Below are 19,856 nucleotides of genomic sequence, written 5' to 3' on the forward strand. Positions count from 1 at the left end.
AATCTTGCATTCACTCATGACCCGTTAGACGAGTACCATCAAGAATTACTTCTCTTCCGCTTTGGTTGCGATGGCTGACAACCTTTGGTATGAGTCTCATCTTCAGAATCATGACTGGCGAAAGAAATCGACGCTGGTCCTTGGGAAATAGAATGCAGCTGACAAAGGTGAGTTCTCCGGTTGAACGGAATCAAACGACACCTACCTTGTGCAAAAACTCGCTTGCGACAATGTTATGGGGATCCAATGCCTTTGCGTGTTCAAGAAAGATCTGAGCGCGACTCAAAGAGTTGCTATCAAAGGCAGTTTCCTCAACCTCATTAACACCTGGATCAAGGACATCAGACCGATACACCAGAATAACCGACACTTCTAAAACTGACCAGCTGATTCAGGAGGCTGAGCAACGAAAATACACAGCAAGCCTGCATAGACGTGGAGTACTGGATTGTCACGATAAGGGAATGAGGGAAGGTAGCTGCTATAACATAAGATCACGGGTTTTCGACGGAGAAAATCACGTACAACTCAAGCTCGTCGAGCGCATCTCTGTACTTGCCAGCAAGAATGTAATGCTGGACCAATTCAGCAAGAATACGTTCTCGCTAGGAGCGTCATTTAACCTCGTCGCGATTGTAAGGACAGCAAATTGAGACATACCTCCTCCGGAAGTTGGAGTAACATGGTCCGTAGATAATCTATTTTGCGTGGATTGCTCTCCATTACGCGGGCATCATTCCCGAGCAAAGTGATGCCCAGCCTCCACATTGCTTTCCAATTTATTTCTTTGCATCTGGCTAGAATTGACCAAGCGCGTCTGGCACGGGGAAGGTCGTTCCGCTGCACGCTGAGATTCATGATATCATAGAGGCGCCGCAGCTGTATTTGACGCGCATTGGGCATTTTCTTTTCATTCGGAAAAGCGAACAGGAACTGATGGTCATTGGTGTAAGTTCTTTCAAAGACGAAAGTAGGAAGCTCTGGCTCGAAGTTTAAAGCCATGACAAGTATCGAGCAATGAAATTCGGGACTTCCAGCGTCACGTTAGTCCATCATGATACCTTCCGGTAACCAACATCCACCTGCTGGCGTTACACCGACTAAACTAGTTTGAGGCAAAATTCATCGATTGCTGAACAGCACAATTTGCAGCTGAAAGCAGATCCAAGCCTATCCAAGCGCATGATGGATGAAGATTTCACGTTTGGAGCTTCAGTCTGGGGTAATAGTACACCCACTGACCCGACACACCTCACAAATATCACATCTCTTTCATCACCTGAATCACCTGTGCCGCCATCTCCTGCACCCTCTCAAGACCGACTAGACGATTTCGATGACTTTCATACGCCACCGCAAACACAGAACCCATCTGTTGCGCAGGAAGATGATTTTGGTGACTTTGGAGATTTTGGAGAAGCGGAGGGCCTGGAGGGCAGCGAGGATTTTGGACACGATACAGATTTTGGGCAGGGTGCAGACTTTGGGGATTTCTCAGAAGATGCTACGTTTCATGAAGAGCCAATACCGGGTCCATCTCACACCATCTGGGAACCACTCAGTTTAAACCCCCTACCTTCCAGAGAAGACCTGGAGAGACAGATCAACAGCATCCTGGATCCCGTATGGATTTGGGATATCTCTTCGCTGACCACAGATGAAGACATCAGACAGGCAGAGGGTGTCAGTCAAATACTAGTCACACCTGAAAGGTCCGTTGGCCCTGCGAAATCTCCCTTCGAATGCTGAAGCTCTAGGTCATAAAGTCGTGGTTTATATACCATGCTGATGGATTCGCCGCCTCTCATGGAGCCCATTAACTGGACGCGCTCACGCATTCGACAGCAACATTTAATCGCTCTTGGACTACCCGTGAACTTGGATGAAATACTACCACACGCAAGCGGCAAGCCCCTTCCCCCACTACATATATCAACGCGACCGATGTCTGCACCCCCGGGGCCTCGCAATGGCCCACTCCATAGTACCCCACCGTCTAGAACCACTTCTCGTGCAGGGACTCCACAACCGTCTACGCGGCCAGGATCATCAACTGTATCACAACTTGGTATCGGACCCAAACCCCAACTAGATGCCAAGAAAGTAGAGGAACTACTCAAACTTGATACAGGTGTGTATTGTTTCCTCTAGCCGTGATCTGACTTATGATGTATATTGCTGAGCAGATCAATTGACGCTCTTACCCTTGGCGAAACTTGAACGGTTTCTGGTAGATATCCGTACAGAGACAACCAATGCCTCATCTCTACTTACACACCTTCTACAAACTCGCGATGCTCTCCAGCAGGACTCGGAGACATACAACAAGTTGATCGCAGAACTAGTAAGTGAGGCGCAGAAGAATAGTGGTCAAAGTCGGACAGGTGTCAAGCGTAGCGGTACCTTGCGTTAATGTATTCATCGCACTTTCATATGTTGAGAGTTTGCAACTGAGTACTGAGTACTGAGGGTCAAATTCAAGCAAGGCGACAAGTACAAACACGTGACTCGCTCAAATTAGAAAGGAGAAAAAAACTTAGTCGATGTCGATCGCGTCTCGCACTAAACTCTTGTCGCATTCACCAGCTTGGAAAAGGATGTTCTAGCTTGGTATGACACTCTCCCGACAGTAGAAATATCCAAAAGCGCAACAGTGAACACCCGCCATTGCGTCCGCCATGAACATATCACATTCCATTCCGTCCACCGTCTCAAGCATCTCTTTCTCATTCCTGACAGCGGAGGACATCCGGAGGATATCCGTCAAGCAGATTTTGAACCCCGTATTGTTGGATGACTTAAATAGGCCGAACATCGGTGGCTTATATGATCCTGCTCTCGGTCCCAGCGATCGCCACGATATGTGAGTGCCTAGCTCTTGGTGGTCTTGGGACAGGTGCATTGACACTGTGCATCTAGCTGTGCGACATGTCACTTAACTTACTTCATGTGCCCAGGCCACTTCGGTCACATTGAACTGCCCGCCCCTGTATACCATCCTCTGTTCATGACAAACATGTACAATATTCTTCGCGCAACATGTTTGTTTTGTCATAGATTCAAACTGAGTCGATCAGTGGTACGCACATGCACTTCCGTTCAGTCTCCTTTTTTAATCCGCTCCATGCCAGATCTGCAAATATGTCGCCAAATTCCGCCTGTTAGAACATGGTCTCCTGGAAGCTGCACTCGACGTGGACAATATCACCTTACACACGGCCAATGATGATAACGAAGATAGCCGCGACGAAACTATTGCTGAATTGGAATCTCGTGTTAGGTTATTCGTTATGGTGCATCTCAGCAAGGCGTCCAGCAGCAAGCGAGATCACTACAAGGATAGTCTTGTCTATCAGGCTCGGAAAGATCTCATCCAAGAGTTTTTGAGAACAACTATCACCAAAAAATGTAGCAATGAGGGGTGTGGCGCGTGAGTTAGCTGTTTCGCTGTATGTGAATTTTTGGCTTAAGGAAGATAATAGCTTCTCCTACACGTTCCGCAAGGAGGGATTCACCAAAATCATTGAATATGATCTCTCCGTCAAGCAAAAAAAACCAGCATCGAGCCATCAGTCTCAAAAGACCAGATGTCCTCTTGTTCCAGCAGCAAGGTGCAGATGCTTCAAAATCTCGGTCCGAACCTTCGAATACTATGGACGTAGATTCGGAATCTGACTCCGAAGGCGAGGGGGAGCCCACATACTCAGACGAGGAAGAGGAACTACAAGCAACCGGCCTCTCGAAAGAGAATGGCCCCCCTCGTGCTGCAAATGGCAAAGTCAAGACCGCGCGCGGTCGCAACGAGCGTGTGATGGCACCAGAAGAATGTCGTGCCCATTTGCGTCTTCTTTTCCGTAACTGCCCTGAGATTTGTTCCCTCATCTTTGGTCGACATGGACCCTTCTCTCCCCTGAATGCTGCAGGTCTATCACTGGCATCTGCCGACATGTTTTTCATGGAAGTGATCCCTGTTCCGCCAACGCGTTTCCGTCCGCCTGCTACAATGGGTGAAACGCTGTTCGAACACCCCCAGAATGAGCTTTTGGCCAAGGTTTTGAATACGTCGTATAGGTTGCGTGATTTAAACGCAGACCTGCAAGCCGCGTCTGTGAAGGGATCAGGCGTTGATGATACGACGCGGCGTCGCTTATTTGGTGCTTTACTCGAGGGGCTCGTTCAGCTGCAAGCGGACGTCAACAGCTTTATGGACAGCAACAAAAATCCTACGCCCGTCCGCAACGGTAAACTCCCCCCCGCTGGCGTCAAGCAAGGGCTCGAAAAGAAGGAGGGTCTCTTTCGTAAACATATGATGGTATGTAATAGTATTCTGCTGAGTGCATCGTATTTGATTAACTTTGCAGGGTAAACGTGTCAACTACGCAGCACGGTCTGTAATCTCGCCAGATGTAAACATCGAGCCAAATGAAATTGGCATCCCTCCTGTTTTTGCGAGGAAACTTACCTTTCCTGAGCCTGTGACTCCTGCAAATTTCCACGAATTGCGGCAATGGGTCATTACTGGTCCGAAGGGCTACCCAGGAGCAACGATGGTCGAGTATGAAGATGGGCATAAACAATCCTTGGTAATCTTCTTTATTGCGTTATTTCCATAATTCTGACATGATTCGCTAGGAAAAACTCACACCTGAGCAGAGAACGGCCATCGCCAACCAGCTGCTGACGCCCCAAGATGGCAGCGATAGCTCCTCAGGTCGTCGCGGACTCTCAACGCGAACGGCTTCCATCAATAAGAAGGTGTATCGGCATCTCCGGGATGGCGATATCCTGATCCTCAATCGTCAACCAACCCTTCACAAGCCAAGTATGATGTGCCATAAGGCCCGGATTTTACGAGGTGAAAAGACCATAAGAATGCATTATGCTAACTGGTAGGTTCTCAATTACTAGTACAGGTTCAATGGTTAATCTTCTTTATACTTAGTAACTCCTATAATGGTATGCATTCCAAATCAAAGCCGTATAAATGCACCTAATTGTAACTGCCCACAGCTGATTTTGATGGTGACGGTGAGTATTGTGTTGAAATTCCGAGGTCAATGAGAAACTAAACCGCTCGTTGGGTAGAAATGAATATCCATTTCCCCCGTGAGCTGCTTCAAATTATAATCTATATATTGATCCGAATCTCCTTGAAGAAAACCAGGTTGCTCGTGCGGAGGCGATGCTAATTGCCAACACTGAGAATCAGTATTTGGTTCCGACGTCTGGTAAACCCTTACGCGGCCTCATACAGGATCACGTTGTTGCTGGGGTCTGGATGACCTGTCAAGACGCTTTCTTTTCCCGCGAGGAGTACTTCCAGCTACTTTACGGAGCCCTCCGCCCTGAGGATGAGAGTTATCATCTAACACGGCTGGTCACTCTACCTCCGGCCGTGTGGAAGCCACGTCCGCTATGGACAGGCAAACAGGTCGTAAGTAACAGTGCTTTGTTTGCCTACTCATCCCCTAATTGCAATACGCAGATCTCGACGGTCCTGAAAAATATCACGCCAAGCAACGCGGAGGGCCTGAACCTTGATTCCAAAGCCAAAGTTCCTGGCCATTTATGGGGCAAACATTCCTCAGAAGACAAGGTTATATTTGTTGACGGCGAACTTCTATGTGGTGTCCTTGACAAATCTGCATTTGGAGCCACCGAGTATGGCCTTGTGCACTCGGTATACGAGCTGTATGGAGCTGATGTTGCTGGGAAGCTTCTCGGTGTTCTTAGCCGGCTGTTCACAAAATTTTTACAACATCGGGCCTTTACGTGTCGCATGGACGATCTGGCATTAACGCCTGATGGAGATCAGAGGAGAACTGAGCTGCTCCAACATGGCCGTGATCTTGGGTTTGACGGTGCCGTGGAGAATTTCCCTTCGTTGAGCAAGCTACCCAAGGAGGAAGTCCCAGCAGCATTGACGACATTGCTCGAGGATGTCTTGCGAGACGACAGCAAAATGGCTGGCCTCGATGTCACTGTCAAGACTAAACTTTCGGGCCTAACCAAATCTATTGCCGACGCCTGTATGCCTCACGGTCTTCTGCGCAAGTTTCCTGACAATCACATGCAAACTATGACACTATCTGGTGCGAAGGGTAGTGCCGTCAATGCCCAGCAGATATCATGCGCACTTGGCCAGCAGGAACTCGAAGGTCGTCGCGTACCCGTAATGGTCAGCGGAAAGACTCTACCATCTTTCAAGTCATTCGAGACGAAAGCCATGGCAGGTGGGTATGTTGCCAGTCGCTTCTTGACGGGCGTGAAGCCGCAAGAATTTTATTTCCACTGCATGGCTGGACGTGAAGGTCTTATCGATACTGCCGTCAAGACGTCTCGATCCGGTTATCTTCAGCGGTGTCTCATCAAGCACCTTGAGGGCATTCGTGTTCACTACGATCATACCGTCCGCGGCAGTGACTCATCCGTATACCAGTTCCGCTATGGCGGTGATGCGCTAGACATCACAAAACAGAAGCACCTCTACCAGTTCGAGTTTGTCGCCCGGAACCAGCTCACCCTTCTTAACCTGTACAAGCCTAAGAACATTGCTGGTCAAATCAACGATCATGATGCCATGTCTTATATGAAGAAAACTTTGAAGAAATCGAATGTGCGTCCGGACAAGTACACACCCGCAGAGCGAGAGGAGCGTGCTCCTGCCTTGGATGTGTATAGCCCTAGTCGATACCTCGGCAGCACATCAGAGAAGTTTGCGGAGGCATTGGCTCAGTACATCAAGTCTAACCCTCATGGGTTATTGACCAACAAGGATAAGAACGCGACGGACGGCCCCCAGATCAAGCGGCGGCATGAACCCGCTAAAGTCAAATTTTTCAACATTCTCATGAACGTCAAGTATCTAAGAAGTTTGGTGGACCCTGGAGAGGCCGTTGGTTTATTGGCGTCTCAGGGGTAAGTTTCTGGACCCCATGCCTATTTTTTATTCTCACTATTTGCAGTGTCGGAGAACCATCAACTCAAATGACGCTGAACACGTTCCATTTCGCAGGTCAGTTTTTATTGTCAATTTTGCCAACGTGCTGAATATTCACCTGTCTGATGTAGGTCACGGAGCTGCCAACGTAACGCTGGGTATTCCCCGGCTGCGGGAGATTGTGATGACAGCTTCACAAAAGCCCAAGACACCTTCCATGACTATGGAAGTCGAGCCTGGCGTGTCCCAAGTGGACATTGACGCTTTTTGCAAGCGAGCTAGTAAATTGACACTGTCTCAGCTGGTTGACAATGTGACGGTCAAAGAGCGTTTGACTGTGCAAAGCGGTGCACGTCGGACCGAATTCGTTATAGACATCGCCTTCTTCCCCGCGGAAGAATACACCGAGGAGTATGACATTCTACCCGAGGAGGTTCTTGCCGTATTTGCAGCGAAATTCCCGTTAATACTCAAGAAGGAGATTCAAACGGAAATGAAGAAGCTCGACACCGATTTGAAGGGCCAAATAGCGCAGCTTGGGAAAGGTAAAGCATCTAAAGAACCTGTCATTGGCGAGGCGGAGGCTGTAGATGGCGAGGGTGAGGGCGAGGGCGCAAGCCGTGGCAAGGATGACGATGATCGGAGTGAGCAAGGGGATGGTGATGATCTTGACCCAAAACGAGCTCGTCAGCAGCAGGAGCAGACATCCTACGAGTCTGACGGTGACGGTGAAATGGATGACTTGGACGATGCCGCTATCGAGGCCGCTTATGCGTCAAACGCAGAGGATGGTGAAGGCGAAGGCGACAGAATTGGTCATCCGACAGCTATTCATGCACAAACTCAAGTCGTAGCGGACGCCTTCACTAATAACTTTCATCAAGCAACGTCGTTCACGTTTACGAAGTCAAGATGTTCTATCCGACTCGAGGTTCATGTTGTTTGCGCTTTGCGTTCTTGCCTTATCTCACAAATTTTCAGTTTCCTGCAGACTTCCCAAAAATTTTGTTGGTAGGCATAGTCGAGCGCACTTGTCTGAAGACTGTTATCCGGGAGATCCCTGGCATCACAGACTGCTTTAGTGCAGTTGTAAAGGAACGTGGAGTGGAGAAGATACGAGTATGCTATTGTCTCATTCCATTTGAGCTTGGAGCTGAAAACCACAAATCTAGCTTACTACCAATGGATCCAACTTGCGGGGTATCTGGCAATTTACAGGCGCAACAGATGATAATATCATTGACCTGGATACCATCTACTCCAATGACATCTACTCCATCCTCAAATCTTTCGGGGTGGAGATGGCGCGTGCTGCGATATTACGCGAGATTGGTGGAGTATTTGACGCCTACAAGATTGATGTTGATGGGAGGCATCTGGAACTTATTGCGGATTATATGGTCAGACCTTTACCCACTAGGCACGCAACTCACTTACTCACGATACTATCAACGGCCAGACATTCGAAGGCGGATATAAGCCATTCAACCGTAAGGGTCTCTCAAGCAACCCTTCGCCCCTTCTCAAGGCGTCATATGAGACAACTGCCGCCTTCCTTTCAGACGCGACGTTGTATGGTGACTTTGACGACTTGTCCACGCCATCAGGTAATCTGGTCATGGGACGTCCTAACCAAACGGGTACTGGGGTTTTCGATGTGGTGATGCTTGCGGAAGTTCCTGCTTGATACATAGCTACAGAGTGATCGAATTAACTGTGTTCTTTATGAGTGTGACTGCAAAAGCAGAACACGTTATGTCACGCGTTGTATGTTTTGATGAGATCCGGCTTTATGCGAGGGCTAAGCGCCAAGCGCCTTTGACTCCAACCATCCACTATCAATCAAGTGTCGCTTCAGCATCGCCTAGTCTTCTCTTGAACTCTCTTTGCAATGCCCATGATGGCTCGTGCTGGTCCTTTGCAAGATCTGCCACTTGCGCATTTCCTAGCTAGTGGCACCAGTTCAGCTCCCACCATTGTTAAACCAGCCAAACGCCCTCTTTCGCCTTCAAAATCATCCATTTTCAGCCCGGCCAAGCGCCGTATCCTGCATTCAGAAGGCATTCTCCTGCCTGGTGAAGCCTCCCTGTCGTCATTGCGACCTCAGCTTCCATGTTTTGGAAGTGATGTCTTTGGAGCCTCCCACGATTCGTCAATAGCATTGACATCACCCACACAACGTGCTGGTGCCACCCAGGGAAGCTCAAGGGATAGACGAACACCGAGGAAACCTTCGCCAAAGTTGACACGTTCAACCGTTGCCTCCGGAGACGACTCAGCATCTGCACTCAGCCTCCGTCGCTCGTCTCGCCTGCAGTCATCTCAGCGCGGCGCTGAACTTGGCGCTGATTCAATGGCAATTCCTCGCGAGATGCCACTGCCTCATGATCGTCAGTCAGCGCATTATCCTGGCTTTGATACGTATCAGGATACGCACATATTTCTTGTACCATCGCGACGAACAAGTCCGTCTTCTGATAATGAAGACTCGTGGCCTAGTTCTGAAGAAGTCCTTTCCGAAAAGGAGATCACCAAAGAGAATATCCCTCCTCGGAAGAAAGCCAAGAAGTCCTCCTTGGCACGATCCTCTCTTCCGATAGACAAGACGTTTCGCTCAGATCGACATACTACTCGAGAGGAATCCCGCCAGCTGTCCAGCATCACAGCTAGCAGTTGGTGCATAGATGGGGTTACCACTCCTCGGGCGTCTTGAACACCACCCGCGACACAATCACCAATAGGATCAATGGAGGTTGTTTTGAAAGGAACCCTTACGGGGCAGTCTATTTGATCTACGCAACCTATCTTCCATCCGTCTTCTCTTTCGATACTGATACTTGGCTGGCGTATTAAGTGTCCCCGATCTATCATTCACATGCTACCTATTATGAGATCTCCAATGACTATCTGCACATTGTCAGTTATATATTTTCGATATTGTACCGCCGGTTGCTAGAACAGCCAGCATACGGTCCAATTCATGTCGTTCGATTTGTTGGTTTAATTGAAGTCTAATTTGTTATGTTTTTTCTGGCCTGTGCGCTCTAGCCAATATGACTTAAAACGTTGGTGCACGTGGCAATCGACACGTCTAACCTCTGGACAGCAGGACAGCGGACAATCATCAATTCAATGACTACGCAACTGCGCAGCCTGATCTTGCTTCTAGTGGCTTCTCTCTCGCTGGCGAGCGCACAATTCAATTTCTTTGATCAGATGTTTGGGCATCCCCAACAGCAGCAGCAGCAACAGCAACAACAAAGAGGACCTGGACCTTCTGATAATTCCCAATGGATGGCCCATTCAGAAGCCCGTCAGTACACAAAAACACAATACACTACTTCTAAGAATCACTAACTCGTAATGTTTAATTAGTATCGTGCTCCCAATACCTCTGCCCAAGTACCCTGGCATGTGTCAAGAGACCGTCTGATTGCCCATGTCCCAATGCAGAGGATATCAAGTGCACCGTCCCAGACGCAGTAGATGCAGACGCAGCAACGGTTGTTTGCGTGAGGGGAGTGGAGGAGTGTACACCAGTCGAACGACTGACGCGTTCATATTCAACATGACATAACCTCCGTCTGTTGTTGGTGACTCACTAAAATATATGGCGAGTGGGGAGTCCTATCAGCCGTCTCGAAAACAGAAACACTTATCCCATGATTCAGCATGCTCGCCAACCCATACCGTTCTCTTACGGTGGATCACAGGTTGCAAAGCCTTTTCTTCTAGAAGCATTCATGATATCATCTTGCATACGCACTCTTGCTGTAGGCTTCCGACCGTCATATTTCTCCCGGGCACACCTGCTTTGACTTCAGAGACTATCACAGTTGCATATAATCTGATGAACATTATCAGCCGTCCGCATTCAAGGTACATTCTATTTTCACTGCTGAACGGAATCAATGTCGTCAAAATCAACTTTTACTTCGACGACGGAGCCCTACTCAAGGGGTTGCCTTGTCGTTCTTAACGTCACTTGCGGCGATTAACATAAAACTATGTCCAGATCAGTCAAGGTCTGACTTGCCCCATTAATATAAGACAGTAGTATCATCCCTTGATGAATTTCAGATTCAAGAAACAGTTAGACTTCTGTACGAACTGAAGTTTCCAGTCAATTGGGTGTTTGAGCTTGTAACTCCGCGATTCACGCGCGAGGATTGAACATTGGGACATTACGTAACTATCAAGTGTGGTCGACATCAAACCACCATGGCTGCTCCAAGACCGACTGTAAGGTGCACTGTGAAGTTACATCTTTCAGTTTAGCTGAACTTTCCGCAGTCTAAATTGCCTCCAGGTGCTAACCGTATACTCTTCGTCAAAAATCTTAACTACCAGATTACCGGGGAAGACTTGTACGACCTCTTTGGACGATACGGCAGCATCAGGCAAATACGCATAGGGGATGAGCAAAAGACGAAAGGAACTGCCTTTGTCGTGTTCGACGATGTTATGGATGTACGTTTTTCTCTGTCCTAACGGGTTTCTTGTATCTAATCCCTGCCAACTTAGGCAAAAAATGCGCTTGAACATTTGAATGGTTTCCATCTGCAGGAGCGGTATATCGTTGTTCTGTATCATATGCCAGCCAAACAGGATGCTGCTGCTGCTAAAGCCGATCTAGCCCGAAGAGAGGAAGAGCTAGCACAGTTGAAGAAGAAGCATAACATTGTGGATGATTGAGCCACTCCATCTCGAGCTTATTGTTGCATATTCATGCTCACTCATGTGTTCAGCTGAAGTATTTTTGATCGCAATACGATGAATCTCTCAGGAAATATCTGTATGCATTGTGTATCAAGTCCACTCGAGATGATGTACACGACGGATTCATCCGCGTAAACTACATTTTGGGCACCTTTTGTCAATCTGTGGTGCTGAACGCGGCAGGCTTCAGCACAGAGTCAGCGCAAGCGACTTGTTGACATACCATACTGCTGGGGATATTGACGACTATAGCGTCACAAGTTAGTGGTGTCTGGAGTTCAGCGATGTGAAGACTTACTATTGCCAGCACATCTTGCTGCACTGCGGCGGTATACATGTTGGTGAATGTTTGGGGCTAAATTTGCAGTTTCTAAGGTCACATTTGATCTAGGCATCTGGTAAGATGGCGAACAAAAAAGTCACTGGCTTCTGACCTCCTCGTCGGGCTGTACAAGGTGATTCATTAGTTGGATTCAAGACTTGTGAGCTGACTAGAACCGTACCAGATTTATCGAGTGCCCGCAGCTATGAAGGAAGATAGCATCAATTATTCAAACCAGTGAAGGTGATCATACCCTTTGTAAAAGTTGTTAACCCTGAACGACGGTGAGTCGATCATGGTGGCTGCAGCTGAACAAGTGGCTACCCACCTTCTCCAGTAACACATAATGATAATGATCGTGATGTGGCTCTGGAGCTTTTCGAACTGTATGTTCTTTTATACCTAAAATCAGGGCCATTCTAACAAGATTGTTCTCTCACCGTTTACACGACAAGTAAAATGAGGCCGACATGGGGAAGACCAAGAATCCATTCTCGGCATCCGTCTAGCGGTGAAGACAAACAGCTATGGAAATGGCGATCCCGCAGTGGTCGCACGATCGATGAGTAAGGGATCAGAGCTCAAAACAAATGTGTACCCTGACCCTTGTCGATACACATGAGATCTTACGAGCGGCACCATATCGTCAATGTCACGCACATTATAGGACGACGGAATTTGATAATTCCATCAGAAGCGCGGATGATTGCGCGCGGAGGAGCCGGGACAGCATACCTTTCTTCTTCTGCGGACGTGGGGCGAGCTCAAAACGGCGTTCTTTCCCAGATAATGTCCCACAATTCTTGCAGAAAACTTTCAGCACCGAAAGGTTGCTATAGCCTTAATTACCCCTTACGGTCCGGAGGCGACTGAGTGAGTAGCCTTACGGCTTGACGTACGTCGGTCCTGAACGTGGCTTTGAGCTGTCATGTTATCACCGATAGCGCCATGTCAACAGTGTCTCAAAATTGGTTATTGCGAATGCAATCCGCGCTCCCACCAACTCTATTATCCTCATCTTCGTTCCGAAAGTGATGATGCAGGTCAGATCAGCTTCTTCAAGATAAGCTTGATCCGCCAAATTCGCTCATGTCACGGCAGAGTGTTTGGCCAACTCGTGCTGCGACTGCGGGGCTCCGGCGCCTGCACAAACGCTTGAGGCATCCTCCGAACATTGCAACGAGGCTTTCATATCGGTTAGAGAAGCCTTGTCATCGGTCGCAGAAACAGCATTGTACTTATAGACAATCCAAAAATGAGTACTCAATGAGCTGGTCAGCGAGATGCGTGTAGATTAGCGCAGTCACGTAGTCATTGTCAAGTATCTTCATGATCCGAAGTTATTTGGGGAGAGTCTGGGAATTCTATTTGAAGTACTATGTCTCCACTGTTTGTATGTATACCCAATGTATACCCGACTCTCTATGACAAAATACCAGGTGTAACATTTTTAGATACATCCAACTAATACCCGACACATGGCACCAGTATCATGCGGGCCTGTGATTGATCAACAATTGTGGCTATAATGATTTACTCAAATATTTGCTAGCAGCGACGTGGTAATTTTAGCGCCCGCGGGTCTGAAGATCTTCTAGAACGGCCGCACAATTCTCCAGTCGAAATATTCAAGTTTGTCAATACGGCCGCACTAAAATCCAGCAAAAAAACACGTTCTTTGGAAGTATTGGCTGATTTTTTTTCACCGGCTGCGGCTCACATCTCAGATAATGCGTCGATTCAACGGCACGAAAATTTGGTGAACTGTCCCCGCTCAAGCGCAAGTTGCGACAAAGTATATGTCACGCTGACGTCCATATTATCGCATCGCGGCTAGCTATGGAAATATATAGCGATGTACCATTGAGCTTGATCCCAATGGTTCATCACAAGATAGCGGTTCGCTTGTGCCGGCATGATATTATTGGCCTCATGTCTATATTTTCTGGCTGTTTCATCCATTAACTGATATATTATTCAAGTGTACAGTAAGCCAGCGGAAGGTTGCCATGATTAGCTCCTCGATGTCTGTGATACTTTCTCCCGACGTGCGTTCTCTCTCCAGATGCTGATCTCGGGCCTCAAGCAATTCCGATAATTTTGATCTATATCTTGCGCCAGGTTCAAACGTCAGACGCCGTGCGATTACCGCACCGCATCCCTGCAACCTTTCTACACACTCAAAAAAATGTTTGCTCACGAATTCAGCTCAGCGGTGTGTTGATCCGGCGGCTGGCGGTACAAACATACCGTACGGCTAACTGTTTTCTGTCAGGCGTAAAGAGGCGACTATACGGTCACCATGACTAGCACTTTATCTCGCCGCGGCTGACGCTCGGTCCCAAACAGTGGTCCGGTGGTTTTGTGTCGGCATGACATTGTCTTCGTGTCCATATTCCTTGGTTGCTTCACTCATTAACTTAATGCACATTGTTTCAGCAGTACTTGGTCAGTACAAGTCGATTATGCCGCCACACGATTAACTCCCCGATGAGTCTCCGACGGGTTCTCAATACGCGCGTCTGCTTTCAATGGGCTGAATCTCTGTATCTCCAACAAGTCCGATCTTTGAGCGATCGTCGCATCGCATCTCTGCAATATTTCTGAATGCCTCGTACCGTTTTCCTTTGGTCCACAAACAAGAGAGGGAACAGGAACCCTCAATAGAACTCGAACATAGTGTAACGCGGTACCACCCGCGCATGATTTACCGTTTCTTTACATAAACCCTCACGCCCTCACTCTCGTGCACGAAGACCGCACGAAATAGTCTAAGGTCATGGTATCCAAGCCTCTGCGATTTTCAAAATGATTTGCAACGACCAATATCGATACCCCGAGGATCTATCTTGTTCTCGAGGTATGGCGTCAGGCGTCTACGGTAAGTATCACACCACCTCTCACCACCTTTCACTACCTCTCACCGTCTCTCACTGCCTCTCACCACTTCTTCACTGTGTCTTCTCGACTTCATGATTTCAAGTGACGATAGACGACCAATTTCGCTGCACTGAAACTGTAAATTACTCACTGGCCACAAATTGGCCCTGACGGGTAGCAAGCACGAATTGAGCCGCTTCAGAACAATCATCCGTGATAAGGGCCCTAGGACCCGCAAGTACTGATACCAGGCACAAGGCGTTTCAGATCTCATGATACAGTTCAAGGCCATAAGTGGGGTAAAAATAGTGTAAGATGCGTCGGAGCCTCTGCTATCTCCTCAGCTTCATCACACTGCCCGCACGAGCCCCATGATGAAATAAAACGTGCTGTTCATCTTATCATATCAAGTTAGTCGAATCATGGGGAATCTTCCACTTCGAATGCGCGATCAGACTCATACTGACCTGCACATGTAGCGCGCCAAACAGCAGCATGCTCCTTTCTTCCGCAATTTTGCAAATGGTTTAGGAAGGACTTGATTACCGCGACATATCGCTTGGGACGTGGGAATGCATATCAGACTCGGACGTGCCCATGTGAAGGATATTGGCCCTTGCCACATCATGTGCTGCTCGAGACTCAGGCTTGTGAGTCATCTTCGGACAATTTTCAATTATGTGGTGCAACCTCGGCGCAGATACAGCCAAGAATATTCCAGCCGAACACTGTTGAGCAGCGGCGTACCGCACTTCTAGATACTGCATGATACTCAAGAAGACCACAGATGAACAACAAATACTCGTGATCAACTCTACATCGATCGATGCAGAGTGGAAACAAAAGAAAGAAAGGACAAGAAGCCACGATTGAAGACGGCCGATCCACTGGTTGAACAAAGAGCTGCACACTGATCCGGCCAAAGAATTGCGAGGGGAAAGAAATATCACGTGATGAGTCCTGCCGGCCGGCCCGTTCCTGGGCACTCAGGGTACACTAAGTGCTGCAAACTATCACCTTCGATCCATGCGATGTGGCTCCACTATTCCTGCAGATTTCCCGCAACGGTGAAGGGCGTAAGCGATGGGAACGTCATGCATGCAACAATCGATATTCACATGAATTTGTACCCGGAATTAAAGACAACACAGCCTTTAGTGACGCCCATGCAAATTTGCGCGGTAACAAGTCAGAGAAGGGATACAACTAATAGCGGAATGCACAAAAAATAAAACCTCATAAAGTACAAATATGCAGACCATGAATATCATCCGTACTCAAAGCAAGCAATAACTTGACTGCGGTCTGCCATATCGCCCCTAAATAAGCTCCGCAGCATTGACTGGCATTTCGTCCTTGTGAATTGGATTATTAGTGAGACAGGATGAAGCAACAACTGAGGGCGCAACGTACAATTTGTGTGCTGTAAAATTGTTCTGGGGTGGAGTCAGTAATGAAGGTGACCAGTAAAAAAAATGACATACCGATGTCGCGCAGGATACGCACGTCGTCGACAGTCACGAACTGATGAATGATACATGAGAATATCGAGCTGGTATGAAGGACCTGACGTACATTGATAGCAACACCTTTCCGGCCAAAACGACCTGAGCGCCCAATGCGATGAATGTAATTCTCACGATTGCTGTGTGAGGCGCCTCAGTTAGTGAATTTTAAAACTTCAGGCAAATTTAATTACGCTGGAAGATCGTAGTTGATGACAAGGGAGACTTGTTGGACATCAATCCCTCGGGCCCAGACATCGGTTGTGATGAGCACACGACTATAGTAATGATCAAAAGTTTTTCATACTGAAGCGAGCCAAGAAAAAAAAAATGACGCACGATGTGCCACCGCGGAATTCCGCCATGATAGCGTCTCTTTCCTTTTGAACCATTTCACCGTGCATCGACGACACAGTAAAGTTTGCCGCGCGCATCTTTTCGGTTAGCCAATCAACCTATTTTAACCAGTAAGCCATATTAAAAAAGATTTTTTCGGAGGCGTACCTTGCGGCGGGTGTTGCAAAAGATGACGGCTTGTGTGATGGTAAGTGTGTCGTACAGATCACACAACGTGTCGAACTTCCAGTCCTCTTTTTCTACAGCAACGAAAAATTGTTTGATCCCCTCTAGCGTCAACTCATCACGCTTGACGAGGATACGAATAGGGTCGGTCATGAATTTTGTCGTCATCTCCAACACGTCGTAAGGCAATGTCGCACTCAGTAGGACAACCTGAGTAGCTGGGGGGAGGTAGCGGTACACGTCATATATTTGGTCCTTGAATCCCTTGTTGAGCAGTTCGTCTGCCTCATCGAGAACCAGCATTTTGATGTTGCGCGTCCGCAAAGCACGGCGCCGAATCATATCAAAAACACGACCAGGGGTTCCAGATACCACATGTTGACCGTATTCCAACTTTCGAATGTCCTCGCCAATGGATGTACCTCCAATGCAAGCATGACATTGGACATTCATATAGTCACCAAGAGCGAGAACCACTGACTGAATCTGGGTTGCTAGTTCGCGCGTAGGCGATAGCACCAGAGCCTGTGTTTCGCGAACGGAGACGTCGATAGACTGCAAAATAGATATGGAAAAGGTGGCAGTTTTACCAGTTCCCGACTGTGCCTGCGCGATGACATCGCGACCCTGTGTTATTGGGAGAATAGCTCGCTGCTGTATAGCAGAGGGTTTCTCGAAGTCTGTACACAAGCTTCGGCACATGTGATACTGCAAGCAGGAAAATATGCTTACTATACGCATATATGCCGCGAAGAAGGTCCTCTTTCAAGTTAAGGTCATCAAAAGTCGACACAACCGAGACTGCCTCGGAGGACTCAAATACAAGTTTCTGTAGAGTCAGTTAGACGATGCGTGAGTGCACAATTTATTTTGCCCTTCTCTGAGCTGTTTGACAAACTTGCCTCGTCTCCAGGGTTGATGCCAGCCATGTTGACCTATAGGGAAGATGGGTGAGGTGGTGAAAAGCTCGGAGTTTGAAAATATATCCTGCAACCAGCTCAATTGGACTTGAACTTTCCAGTACTACTAGTCTTGGGCGACATGGACTCCATCATCGAAACACAGCGTCAGACACACGAAGAGATAGAAAGATACGAAACTGCTCTATATTCACTGCTCTCAAGAAATCAACCGACTCATGAAATCAGGATCCAGACAGAACACAAAGCAGCTCAGGTCTTGGATCGAATTTCGTCGCGTGTAACAGCCTTGCACAACTCTTACCTTGATGAGGATGCGCGGAAAGCTGAGATAGGTGCACTTAGCGCACCAGCAGCAGCACAGAATGACCTTTCTGAGTTCTATGCGCGGTTGGTGAAGATTCAGGACCACTACAACAAGTATCCTGATGCTGTAGCAGGAGGCTTCGACACGGAGCTTGCTGCCATCTTGGAGGAAGGTAATCAAGATGGGCTGGACGATGATTATGAGGAGGAAGACCGTGCGTTGACAGTAGTCTTGATTTTGCATTGTTTCACCTTTGTTTTCCAGCCATATCTTTGCTTTTCTCTGGTGAAGAAGCATACGGAAAGTACCTCGATTTATACGCGAATCACACCGCGTACAACAACTTGAAGAACATTTCAAAACGACTGCCTTACCTTCAATATCTTGACGTCTTGCTTGCTGCACAAAACGGTTTACTGCACAGCGAGCTTCCGAAGGAGGCTAGGGCAACAAAGGATTACGAGGTGTAAGCTAGTGGATATTTTGACGTGAGCTGCTCTCACTCCTGATCCAGGTACATTCAACACTTGCATGATTATCTCCTTTCCTTTGTAAAGCGGACGCAGCCGCTTGTAGATATTCAAACGAAGCACCAGGAAGCCGAAGTCGAATTTTACCAAAAGTGGGACGACGGCGAGTTTGTTGATTGGGATGAAAATAAAACCGCTAAGCGATCGGTGAATACGGACGGCGCAGGAGAAGGGATGTGGTGCTCCGCCTGTAAGTCTAGTTGTTTATCTCGACGAATTTGCATGTGTTCACGTTAGCATCGCTCAGGCCAGAAAAGTTATTCGAAGAAGACCGTTTATGATGCCCACTTAACCTCCAAGAAACACATGAAAGCAATTGCCAAACAGGCGGTTTCTGAAACACCACCGCAAAATCCTAACGGTACACACACCATCACCGCACAACCCGCGAGCAATGGTCAACTTTTGAAATCCAGACTCCGGAGCTCCGCATTGCTAACGTATCTTTCCACATCCCTTCTTGTGGTGTTGGTCCACATTATTAGCGAGACGAAATCCAATGTGGAACGTCGCTTCTCCCTCACAGCGCGCGAACGTGAACAAGAACTACTTGAGCAAGCAAAACCTCCTCCGGCTCCCACCAATACATCTGGCGATGCTGCGGCCGAAGAAGAGGAAGAGGAGAGGATCTACAATCCCCTCAAACTTCCGCTCGGTTGGGATGGCAAGCCAATTCCATACTGGCTTTACAAGCTTCACGGCCTTGGAGTAGAATATCGCTGCGAAATATGTTCTGACCACGTATACATGGGAAGGTATGGCAGCTTTTTCTTTTCGGAATAGCGGTACGACAGCTTACAACTTTGTAATAGGAAAAATTTTGACCGACACTTCCAAGTATGCAGTCACTTCAATCTGTTGATAGCGGCAGGCTAATCACTGATATTGAAGGAATCACGGCACGCTTTTGGCATGCGAGCTTTGGGCTTGCCGAACACAAAACATTTCCACGAAATCACCCGTATCGAAGATGCCCTCTCCTGTAGGTGCCTCCCTTTTTAAAGAGGCCGTCCGTTGAAATTTTATTTAGTGGCAGAAAAATTGAAGCAAGAGGGACGACATGAAATTTTCGAACAGGAAACAATGGAAGAACTTGAGGACGATGAGGGTAATGTTTACAATAGGAAAACTTACGAAGACCTGAAAAAGCAAGGTTTGATTTGATATGTCCGTGCCGCAGTCTTGTACTTCTTCCATTTACTACTTTATTG

General features: G+C 47.8%; 8 protein-coding genes across 8 annotated transcripts; 6 read left to right on the plus strand and 2 right to left on the minus strand.

The window, feature by feature from the left end:
• Positions 1-8: 8 nt before the first annotated feature.
• DEU56DRAFT_226476 (uncharacterized protein) lies at positions 9-1,092 on the minus strand. Its single transcript, XM_041345170.1, has 5 exons — positions 661-1,092; positions 526-605; positions 384-478; positions 206-327; positions 9-158 (listed from the first exon to the last, which is right to left on the minus strand). The coding sequence occupies exons 1-5, from the start codon at positions 1,000-1,002 to the stop codon at positions 39-41; spliced, it is 759 nt and encodes a 252-aa protein (XP_041215227.1). The 5' UTR covers positions 1,003-1,092; the 3' UTR covers positions 9-38.
• Positions 1,040-2,528, plus strand: DEU56DRAFT_766222 (uncharacterized protein). Its single transcript, XM_041351070.1, has 3 exons — positions 1,040-1,712; positions 1,767-2,131; positions 2,187-2,528. Exons 1-3 carry the CDS (start codon positions 1,183-1,185, stop codon positions 2,411-2,413), a joined length of 1,122 nt encoding a protein of 373 aa, XP_041215228.1. The 5' UTR covers positions 1,040-1,182; the 3' UTR covers positions 2,414-2,528.
• Positions 2,528-8,729, plus strand: DEU56DRAFT_766225 (uncharacterized protein). The gene is given in 17 exon segments (XM_041351071.1): positions 2,528-2,863; positions 2,920-3,079; positions 3,132-3,430; positions 3,483-3,540; positions 3,560-4,312; positions 4,362-4,583; positions 4,633-4,889; positions 4,909-4,913; positions 5,011-5,028; positions 5,086-5,106; positions 5,157-5,434; positions 5,486-6,918; positions 6,966-7,015; positions 7,072-7,871; positions 7,922-8,059; positions 8,113-8,340; positions 8,400-8,729. The coding sequence occupies 17 exon segments, from the start codon at positions 2,679-2,681 to the stop codon at positions 8,625-8,627; spliced, it is 5,133 nt and encodes a 1,710-aa protein (XP_041215229.1). The 5' UTR covers positions 2,528-2,678; the 3' UTR covers positions 8,628-8,729.
• A 12-nt stretch (positions 8,730-8,741) lies between these two features.
• Positions 8,742-9,982, plus strand: DEU56DRAFT_766226 (uncharacterized protein). The gene has a single exon (XM_041351072.1). The coding sequence runs from the start codon at positions 8,832-8,834 to the stop codon at positions 9,651-9,653; it is 822 nt and encodes a 273-aa protein (XP_041215230.1). The 5' UTR covers positions 8,742-8,831; the 3' UTR covers positions 9,654-9,982.
• Positions 9,983-10,072: 90 nt separating this feature from the next.
• DEU56DRAFT_750810 (uncharacterized protein) lies at positions 10,073-10,512 on the plus strand (the record flags this gene model as incomplete). Its single annotated transcript, XM_041349547.1, has 2 exons — positions 10,073-10,253; positions 10,316-10,512. 2 exons carry the CDS (start codon positions 10,073-10,075, stop codon positions 10,510-10,512), a joined length of 378 nt encoding a protein of 125 aa, XP_041215231.1.
• Positions 10,513-11,161: 649 nt separating this feature from the next.
• Positions 11,162-11,635, plus strand: DEU56DRAFT_867729 (uncharacterized protein; the record flags this gene model as incomplete). The annotated part of the gene is made up of 3 exons (XM_041355443.1): positions 11,162-11,182; positions 11,234-11,410; positions 11,465-11,635. The coding sequence occupies 3 exons, from the start codon at positions 11,162-11,164 to the stop codon at positions 11,633-11,635; spliced, it is 369 nt and encodes a 122-aa protein (XP_041215232.1).
• A 4,308-nt stretch (positions 11,636-15,943) lies between these two features.
• On the minus strand, positions 15,944-17,869 carry DEU56DRAFT_766235 (P-loop containing nucleoside triphosphate hydrolase protein). The gene is made up of 9 exons (XM_041351073.1): positions 17,791-17,869; positions 17,621-17,717; positions 16,871-17,568; positions 16,706-16,821; positions 16,561-16,644; positions 16,437-16,506; positions 16,346-16,385; positions 16,275-16,297; positions 15,944-16,216 (listed from the first exon to the last, which is right to left on the minus strand). The coding sequence occupies exons 1-9, from the start codon at positions 17,815-17,817 to the stop codon at positions 16,181-16,183; spliced, it is 1,191 nt and encodes a 396-aa protein (XP_041215233.1). The 5' UTR covers positions 17,818-17,869; the 3' UTR covers positions 15,944-16,180.
• A 60-nt stretch (positions 17,870-17,929) lies between these two features.
• DEU56DRAFT_723144 (uncharacterized protein) lies at positions 17,930-19,809 on the plus strand (the record flags this gene model as incomplete). Its single annotated transcript, XM_041347758.1, has 7 exons — positions 17,930-18,329; positions 18,380-18,581; positions 18,630-18,835; positions 18,893-19,400; positions 19,458-19,482; positions 19,537-19,627; positions 19,676-19,809. The coding sequence occupies 7 exons, from the start codon at positions 17,930-17,932 to the stop codon at positions 19,807-19,809; spliced, it is 1,566 nt and encodes a 521-aa protein (XP_041215234.1).
• Positions 19,810-19,856: the final 47 nt, after the last annotated feature.

This window comes from Suillus clintonianus, assembly GCF_016758775.1.
Source record: "Suillus clintonianus strain FC179 chromosome Unknown DEU56scaffold_2, whole genome shotgun sequence".
NCBI lineage: Eukaryota > Fungi > Basidiomycota > Agaricomycetes > Boletales > Suillaceae > Suillus > Suillus clintonianus.